Genomic DNA, 10,128 nt, shown 5'->3' on the forward strand with positions numbered 1-10,128 from the left:
ATATATAAGATACAATATATAAGATATATATATATATATCTTTGATAAACACTGAAGAGGCTAACATTACCTTTATTAATATTCAGTTTGATAATGTACAGCTCATAAAAGCTTTAATATACTTTAAAATCATATCTATAATGGCAAAAACAGTTAAAATAAAGAGATTGTTATTAATCTTCTGTTTGTGTTTTGAGTACTAACCTTGAACACAATTTTTCAAGCATTTTAATATTACTAGATATTGAAATATTTGCCCTCTTGCTTATCATGCTCTGTAACTGAAGTGAGAGCAGATGCATCCTGACTATTAACAGTCATGACAAATTGCCTTACTAATGAATGTTACACACTGAAAGTGCCATAACTGATTAAACTACAATTTCCCACTACCAGATAGAGAGAGACTTGGGAACTCCAGCAGTGGACAACTCTGATGTTCTGCCAACAGGCCTTCGGGGCACAGTGTGGTATTTAGAAAAACACACTGTAAATTCCATATGAATGTATTCTAAAAGACTATGTGTATACAACAGGTTTTAAAGAACATTAGATGAAACAGCTTAGGTTTGTAGCTGATGAGCCATGCCAAATGGATGTGTTTTAACAATTCTAGTATCATTACAAGGCTGAGTTGAAGAATATTTCTGTTGGGTTCTTCTTACCCCTCTCCCCACCTCCCCAAACATTGCTTGTGCTTTGCTTTCACATAAAATCTTTCTTTTGTCAGTCTCTTTGTTGGTGCAAAATTGGCAGCAGTTCAAATTCAAAGTACTCCTATTCATTTACTGACCATTAAACCAATGTCATTCTAGTTCACATCAGCCAGAGAGCTAAGCTCTAAAAAACATAAAAGGCTTGCTTCACCACTGACGAATAATGTGTACATTTTTACAGAGCTTAAACCTTAATGCTTTGCCTGAAACTAACAATACAGTATATCTTATCATTCCTTTTTCACAAGCAGGCAGCTGCTGAAACGCTTGCCACTTCAAAATATCAATTGCTTGCCAGAGTTGTCCTCAACACACCCTGTCAAACTCATGTATATTGTGCAATGAAAATGGTGCAGGACTGAAAGCTAGAAATGGTGTCAAATTCTGCTGTAAGGGTATGATGTGCAAAGAACAACGTATGACAACCACAGAGACTACAAACAATAGCAATGGAGCCAGACACTACATATATCACAAATACGCCTGTACATATTTTATTGTATGTATTATATATTTAAAGCATGACAAATGTGTCATTGAAGCTATGCGCTGCACCAAATAGAAACCCTTCAGCTAGTTAAGCTTTTTCATTTCTCTTGATGGAAGTGTAGTGGTATTTTTCTGCCCTCTGAACATTTGTTTGTAAATCTCACAGCACAAAAAAAAAAAAAAAAGGTTTTCAAAATGAGTAACAGAAAACAAAAGACAATACTACAAGATAAGAAAATGAGATTTTGTTCAATTAACACTTTCGCTTTTCTCTAAGGACACATAGCCAGGCTACATTAAAGAATATCTGAGGCTATGTAAGACAAATACAATATCACTGTGCCCATAAATTACAGTATACCTAATTTTAATGCAGATAAGTGCTGGCCTATTGATTTGCATGTTTCCCTGGCAAAATGGAAATCCCATGTGAATTTGTTCTTTGTCTGTAGAAAATGCATTTTAAAAAACCTTTATGAATACAGCAATCTATGCTAAAAAGGAAAACATAAGTCACTGATATAAAATTATGCATGAAACCTAGAGGAAGTAGTGCATATATAAATACACATGTATACACGTATCTCTCTGTGTGCATGTGTGTATGTGTGAATGTGTGTGTTTCACAACCACTTGGATTTTTAGTGCATAATTACAATTCCTATAAAGTGTGTTCATTAATGAAAAGAAAATTCAGCCTCTGCAGTCTTAAATGAGCTGAGCAAAAAACCAGAAAATTGCAAAACTAAGTAACAAAGTAAGTTAATTATAAAGTGACTGTGGAATCCTAATCTTAAATTAAAGCAACAACAGATAGCTGCAATGAAAAAGAGATGTTTAAGAGGAAAGATCTGTACAGATTCTGCCCACAGCAGAATGCAGGTTGCAAAACCTGAACACACAGGAATCCATGAGGGTCATTAACTGATATAATCCTGACCAAAATGAATAGATACTCTATTAAGGTGTTAATAAATATTTTGGAAAGAGAATAGGTGTTTTAGGTGCTTGGGGTTGCTGACCTTTGCTGTGTTTATTAGTGGGACAATGATGCATTATTAACACACAGCAGCTGTACCTGAACTGCTGCCATGAACATAATAGCCTTTTATAGCCATCAGGGGAGTGAGATAGGAGGCCTTTATTAACCACTAGACATGATTAGCACATTATGTGAACTTTAGTAGGCAAATTATCTCTTATTGAAATATAATGTTGGTTATCACTAATTGTAAACATGATTTTAAAAACTTCTCAACGCAAAACTACGAGTTTTACTACCTTTTAGAGTATTACTGATTAGGCCGCTAAAAAAAAAAAAATAATAAAAAAAATCTTTTCCTTTGTTCAATCTGCAAAAACAACATGTCTCAAGAAAACTGATTGTACTGTGATAAAGCCCGGAACTGAATGACTTCCACATCATCAGTATTATTGTTCAGAACTATAACAAAAGTAAACATATTTCTAACATAATTAAGGAAACTGCTAATGAAGAAAAAAGACTTTCCTTATATTTTTTGGTAAAGGTTATAAGCAGATCTTAAAAAAACAGTTTGCCAATACATTTTGAAGAGTTGACTTAAAAAAATAACACCATGGTTTACTGAAAAAAGCTTAATTTTGGTAAAGATTATCCCATTAGCCTTCACAACTGAACACAGCACTGAGAGTCCATTATGAGCAGTCTTTTATGCCCTAGCAGAAAGTCATTAACATAAAATAAATCATTAGCTTTGGTATTAAGCCTCTACTATCTGCAGGTTTCTATGACTAATGTTCACAACTGTGCCTGCCAAAAGATAACTTATACTTTTTTAAGGTTATTTTCTCTTTCCTCTACTATATCTCCTTTTACTGTTTATTGTTATTTCAGGTTGATGCAAACACAATGATTGTTTATGGAACAAATGTTTTCTCTTATTCATGAACATAAACCTAGACACTTGGCAACTGCAACTAAAGTATGACTTTGACGCCAGCTATTTGTAAAGCAGGGTAGAAATTATGGATTCTTAGAGTAAGTTCACTTTCTTCAAGGCAAGCAAAATATACAATGATGCATAAACAAGCATGTATACCTACAAACACTAAGTAGCATTAAGACAATAGAATTTGTATGTATACATAATCTTTTTACTTTTCTGACAAGAACTGTCTGAATAAACCTTTTGCTACACATTGCAAACATCATACTTCCCTTACTGACCTTACATCTCTCTAAGTACAGGCCATCACTTTCTGGTTTCAGAGTTTTGATTTCTTTTTGCATATCAAATAAGTAACTGGAGTTCACTGTAGTTTTTATATATATATATATATATATATATATATATATATAACAGCTACAGTAGCTTCTATTTATCCTATAAGACCTTATAATCATTAACAACAATAGCTGGAGACAAAAGTACTACCACAGAAGCTCAATTTCCATGCTTAGCCAGCAGTACCTTTGAAAAAGGCACTCGTGCCATTTTTGATTGGTAGAGAGAGGTTTAGCAGTAAAGAACATGAATGCTAAAACATTCTGACATTTCCTCTAACCTGGATTTGTCAGATCCTCATATAATTCAAGGACGCTCTGCAACTTAGAAAGCAGTGTGGTTCTTGGAAGGAAACCATACTACAAGGCTCTACAGCAAATCTAATAGCAGCCTAGAAATAAATACTAAATGAACAGTTCAGAAACAGTGTTAGCATATGTGCAATCGAAAGATAAGATATAAATATTAGTAGAGCCATGTGAAATTCAAATGCTAAAAATAAACTACTTACTGCAAACAGAAGAAGCAAAAGAAAACCACAGACATTACAAATGTCAGTTGCACCAAGATCTCTGCTGAAAACCAATCTTAACTTTGAAGACCCAAGTCAAGAGCTAAACATTATATTCAATGCCCTGACTTATTAACCTAAAACTGATTGAAACTGATGAACATAAAATGCAGGTAAGATATTCCAGTGGACGGAGAGATCAGAATTTCTTCTGTGCACATACTGCTGTGGAAGTGCAATGTTTGATGATGCTGCTAACGCTGTGTAATCCATGCCTAACCATACAATAATGAACTGTTGCTATTTTCCAACCAAATGCTGTAGGCAGAAATGTTATGACCAAGAAAACCTTTTTCAGATTAATGTGAATTTCATGTCTTAAAGTCTTTTGGAAACGCTACCATAATTAACAGTCATTTAGCGCTCCTATTACAAACCATGTGTTGGAGCAGTTTATAACTCAGCACTTTTAATGAGAAATTACTCTTTGGGCAGAAAATCTGTACCTAGTTGTGTAACAAAACAACACAATGTTTTAATTTGGTTAGGCTATATTTAAAATTAGTGTTTGCAGCCTGTGCAGGGAGACATCCACAAAGCATGTGTCCACCTCAAAAAAAATAAACAAAGCTGCCACTAATTGCCACTGCTGTCGGCTCCAGAAGCCAAGGTCTGAATTGATCAGGGACTAGCCTCTCACCATGAGAAGCGAAGCTTTCAGGTAACTCTTCAGCTATGCTGAGAGCAGTTAGAGGAAGTTTTTTGCTTCCACTGTCAAAGCTTTGTTACATCAGCCATCAATACCGGATTTAAATATTCAATAATTTTGATCTAAATCCTACCATGATTGGGATGTTTCTCTGCTTAGTATAAAATCATGTTTTAAACATAGTCCATTTCCCGATGCCTCTGTGCAGTGTGAGCAAGTTGTGAAAGTCCAGCAAAAATGGGAATCTGAGGGCAGAAGGGTGCTCAGTTCTTCCTCATAAAGTGTGATTGTCCCCAACAGGCACTGAATTCAACAGGAGCTGAGACTTCCCACTCCTCCCCAGTATCAGCTCCTTACATCCCTACTATGAATGCAACTCCTCTAGCTGCTGTTTGGTTTCATGAAAACACCAAGGGTACTGCATGCAATGAACTGTTTATCAAATTCTGCATTCTTGAGAGTTTACAGTTTTCACTTTTTTTTTTTTTTCAGTATATCTCATGTTAGGCTAGTTGAGGGTAGTGCACTAGAGATGAAATACATCTCTCTGGTAAGAGAATAAAACAGTTTCTCTCAAGGTACTGATATTTGGCAGGGAAAAAATAATAATAAAAAAGAAATGGAATGACTGAATGCTTTGGTTTATAAAACATCTTTGTGAAATACTTCTCAAAAGCACATACATAAATCATGTTCTATATTCCACTAAATTTGTACCTCTTCTTTTCTGAAACCCTGAAATTTGAAGAAGCACACCTGAGGCTTGCTTGTAACTCTGAGACTACTTTCTAAGGTCTAGCAACACATCACTTTTTCCTATGTGGTATTTCTTAAAACTAACTAAAACACTTACAAATCAACAGTCAACTCTAATGTAACTGCTTGTTCTTTTAAGAAGCACTAACAAATTTCAAGTATGATTCTAATGCAGTAGCGGACAAAGTAGTTATCCAAGGAAAAAATGAAATGCCCAGAATACACAAATGGTAGTCTCTTAGATGAGCATAATCTGTCAAAACACTAACAGAACATAGCTTCAGAGCTGTCCTTCAGAGCGCTTGCTCTCCAGAATTCTGTTTCTGAATCTCAGATACAGAGTGGACGGTAGCAAGCCACTGGAAATAATGTACACTTTGTAAACAGTCAGGGATCATTTTACAAAGAGCAGCCTCTATGGTGGACTTAAGCTTACCCAGTAAGTTATTCTAAATGCTGTATATAAATATATACACTTTTGGTCTGTGGAGTTCTGATTGCTAGCAGGATTGTTACTGCTTGCAAAGTACTGCATCATATCTCCTTATCCATTTTTATTTAATGCCACTCTTTTTTTTCATTTGAAAAAATTTTGCTTTCCTCTCTCTCTTTTTTCCTCTGTATTCCTCTTTTTAAAAACAACGATAGTCTGTCATTCTACCTCTGCTGTCTGGCTGTATTTTTCCACTGCACTGACAACTACCAGAGAATGCAAGAAAGATGAGTTGTAGGCTCTTTTATTTTTGAACCAGGTAGCAAATCACCCAAGAATAAAGTGCATAATTCTGCAAGGCTAACCACTGGGAGTAGTAAAGACCATTATTTTCTCCCTACTCTTGGCAGGGGTCAGCATCCCTGTCATTAACTGTGTCAAACTATAATTATGTAACTGCACTTTATGTGAGCAGATATCTGAAAACACTGTAAAGTTTCAAGTATGAAAATATACCAGTCCTTCTTACAGTACTGATTGAAGCCATGAGAATGTTATTTATTGCCCTCTACATAAACATTTAAACTTACCATCCGACTTTTTCAACTACCCTGAAATCTCTGACTATACTCTACTATTGCATTAATGCATTCTGATTATCAAAGTTATTTCTTTTATAACATGCAACTCAATTAAGGAACGCAAGGATTCCTAAAATAAACTTCAACTGAACAGACTACTCTTATTAGCCTGCAAATGTCTGAAATGCAATTATGCTTCAAGCTTCAAGAGGCGAACAGTACAACCCCAACTCTAAATCTGTCTGTCCAGCACAAGAGCTCCACTATGTTATTTCTAAGTCTGACCTATATACTGCAGCATACCGTCCATTCCATCTGTTTGTATAAGAGATACCTCACACAGTTGTCATAACCAACATTGTTTGCATTGTTCTTTCACTTTTCTCTCTCCATGGGTACTGCGAGAGAAACAAGGAAAAGCCTGCACAATATATGCACAGTATAATGAGCTTTCACAGCAGATAGAGAAATACTAGACTAAGATGCTTAGAGTGTTATTTTAGGTTTATACAGTAAAGATCTAAGCAGTCTTCTGAAACAAAGCCTGCCAACTGAAAACTGTAAGATAAGATGTGACTGTTTGAATCTACGTTACTGCATTTTCCTTTGACTACAGAAAAAAATGCACTGTCAATACCACCAGTACATGTGCCTGGGTACTCACTCATACAGTACAAACAATCATTTGATCAGGAAAAAAAACTGCCATTAACAAAATAATTAGGGAACTTAAAAGTCTAAGTATTTTCCAGCAGCAAGTGCCCAAAGCAAGTTTTTAGTAACTTCACGGAAAGCAAGAACCAGTCCTGGATGAGTTTTGCAGAATTCAGCCACAGGTAAACAGCTAAGCAAGTCCACCACTACAGTCCCAAACACCGACCCATCCTACTGCTGCAACCATCCCCTTCGCCAGCAGAGATCAGCTGCAAAGAGTCGCCCAAACTTAACTGGAGAGAAAATCCTGCAGGCCTCCCCTCAGGCTCCCTAAATACACACAGCAGGAAGATGAGTGACAGAGTAATACTGTAACATGACTACGTGTTTAGAACAAGTCAGATAAGTTTTCACAGCAATGTTAATCATGTTGGGTGAAGGGAGAGAGTGAAGGGGGTGAAAAATGAAATGTTCGGTAAATGTACGCCTCCAAGGGGCCTAGCAAACCTCCTCTGTCCATTTAATATAATCAATGGTCAGTGGCAAAGACATCTGAAAAAGACATTCATCCTATCCTCAGTACCTTATACGAAACATTCCTGGTAAGTCTTCCAAGCATAAAACATATGTCTTATGACTGTGCACTTTTAAGCACATTATCAGTTCAGGCAAAGTGAAATAGAAGAGTTGCAACTTGTCTCCAGAATGAGTGTCTCATTTGCATTTAAAAAGAACAGTTTGCTCCCTCATACATGGCATGACTTAAAAGAAGCTTTAACCAACCAGTGAAGAAATTCTGAAAACGACTTTCTAAATTAATTTATTCGATTTGCAGTGCAACCCACCAAAAATGATTTAAGGAACTTAATTGGAAAATGATTTAATATATTAAAGTAATTCCTGATTTTCCAAAGCATTTAACTTTTAAATTAAATCTGGCCCACTATCTCAAGAATGATGAGTGAAATGTGTATTCAAATCATTACCTTCTTTTTGAAGCTTTAAATCACTGATAGGTTTAATAACGTTTGTCCACTTTCATTGCCAAATGGGTCTTCAGACACTTTGCTACTTAAGTAATTCTAGCCCGAGCTTCTTACTCGGCAACACTTTGTGGTTGCAATGTTCGAAAACAGACAACAGAGAAAATAATGGCAAGTCACAGATCAAAGGTAGGAGTAGCCTGACGATTACTCTGAGCACTTGTGAAAAAAAAAAAAAAAAAAAAAAAAAAAAAAAAAAAAAAAACTAATACCCACATGCACGCTTATATGCATCTGGACTCTTCCTGCTGCACAAAGTTCACTCCTTGCACAAACTTCCGACCCATAGGGCAGGTTAGGCAGGCGCTGCAAAGCACACTTACTGAAAGCACTGCTAACGATCATACCTCTGGGATCCCTCCCGAAATATCCTTAGGCATCCACCACAAAGGGCCAGATTTATCCCTGAATTCTATTACTCCATTGAGTACATGTGAAATGCGGCCAGGATGAATTTGGTCCTTTCTGTTGTGATTGGTAGACGAGACCATGTGGGAAATCTCTCCTGAAAACTGAGAGGGTTTCACCCGGGCGCCGCAAGCCCCTGCGCTCCAACACGGCTACCTCCTATTTGGCTGCTTATCTCCGGAGCTCGGCAGCTGCCGGCAGGGCGAGGAGCGGCTCCGAACATCTCTCTCACACGTGAGCCCGTCCTCACAATGGGCGAGAGCCGAAAGGGGCTGCCCGGCAGCGGGGGCGCCTCGCCCCTCGCGCCCCCGCACCAGCCCCGGTCCGGTCCCGGAGCAGCGGGTTAGAAAGGCACAGCTTTTAGCCACGTCCCGAGGGAAAAGTGAGTGCCCTCAGCCCCCTGCCCCTAAGGGGTGTGCTGAAGGAGGGCTGCGGGCAGCTCGCCCTTCTGATGGTTTCCTCCGGCCGGCGTTCAGCCGTGTGGGCAGCCCGTGCCGTACCAGCAAAGTGCGGCTCGTGGATAAAGCCCCAGCTGGCTCAGGCCCCGGAGGCAGGAACAATGCTCCAGCTCCTCGGGAGCTAAAGTAACGCAAAGTGCTCCGGGCTGGCAGCACCCGGCCCGCTGTCCCCCGGCGGTGCCCTCTCCCCAGCGCTGGGACCCCCAAACTTGGCTCTCGTCACCCATTAAATCTGCAGGGATTTTCATCAAGTTACGGAGAAACTGGCCGGGGACAAAGTGCGCTGAGACGACTTGTCACCGTGTTTTAGCACGCATCCAGGGAGCTGTGCACGTATAGATGTACACACACGCCCGCGTGTCACGGACAGACACACACACACGCACCCCAGCGTGCTCCCGGCACCGCCAAGCACCACAGGGCAGACAGTTTGCCCCCCGCTCTGCGGCGACCGCGACCCCTTCCCATACTAACAGCAGCCCTGGAAACCCCAACCCTCAACCTCCTCGTCCACGTTGTTTCTCAGAAAAGGACCGTGTTGTTGGAAAAAGTCCCCCCCCCCCCCCCCCTTTCCCATCCCCTCCGCCCCCCGCTCCAGCCGCCCGCCCCCAGCCTCCTGCGGGCTTTTACTTGGGGGTGTCCGCACGGCGGCGGGGGGCCCCGCGGCGGCAGCTGCGCCCCCCAAAGCCCCCAGCCCGGCAAGTGCCGCTGCCCCCTGCTTCGCTCGAAACTTGGTGCGCGGCTCATGCATCGCGACAACGGCACAATCGACAGCACAGATTAAAAAAAAAAAAAAAAAAAAAAAAAAAGAAAAAAACAAAAACAAAAACACCTCGGACGACACAAAACGCGAGTCACCTTGTTGCAATAGTAGGGGTCCAGGCAGGGGGAAGGTCCCAGACAAGGCGTATCAGGAGCGGCTGCAGGCTGAGGAGGTGGTGAATAAAATCTTACGTCCATTTCACTAAAACATCAAGCAAACTCCTTTCCTTTTCTTTTGGTGGTTAATGTTGGTGAAAAAAAAAGGGGGGGGGGGTGCGGGTGCGTGTGTGTGTGTGTGTGTGAGGGGAAGGGGGGACACACAAAAAGACCGAGAAGAATTA

At 39.7% G+C, this 10,128-nt stretch overlaps 1 protein-coding gene across 9 annotated transcripts in view; it reads right to left on the reverse strand.

Annotated features, from left to right (window-relative positions):
• The window catches only part of TOX (thymocyte selection associated high mobility group box), a 219,771-nt gene extending 209,661 nt beyond the window's left edge, over nucleotides 1-10,110 (reverse strand). The window contains exon 1 of one of the 9 annotated variants that reach the window (XM_035318437.1): nucleotides 9,884-10,110. In XM_035318437.1, the coding sequence (XP_035174328.1) occupies nucleotides 9,884-9,985 (102 nt within the window). In that variant the 5' untranslated portion in view covers nucleotides 9,986-10,110. Of the gene's footprint in view, nucleotides 1-8,102; nucleotides 8,280-8,371; nucleotides 8,395-8,506; nucleotides 8,943-9,067; nucleotides 9,236-9,411; nucleotides 9,514-9,883 lie in introns of those variants that run through there. The other 8 variants (XM_035318440.1, XM_035318439.1, XM_035318442.1 and 5 more) reach the window with 8 other exon arrangements.
• Between the last annotated feature and the right edge of the window lie 18 nt (nucleotides 10,111-10,128).

The sequence above is a fragment of the Oxyura jamaicensis genome, chromosome 2 (assembly GCF_011077185.1).
Source record: "Oxyura jamaicensis isolate SHBP4307 breed ruddy duck chromosome 2, BPBGC_Ojam_1.0, whole genome shotgun sequence".
Taxonomy (NCBI): Eukaryota; Metazoa; Chordata; class Aves; order Anseriformes; family Anatidae; genus Oxyura; species Oxyura jamaicensis.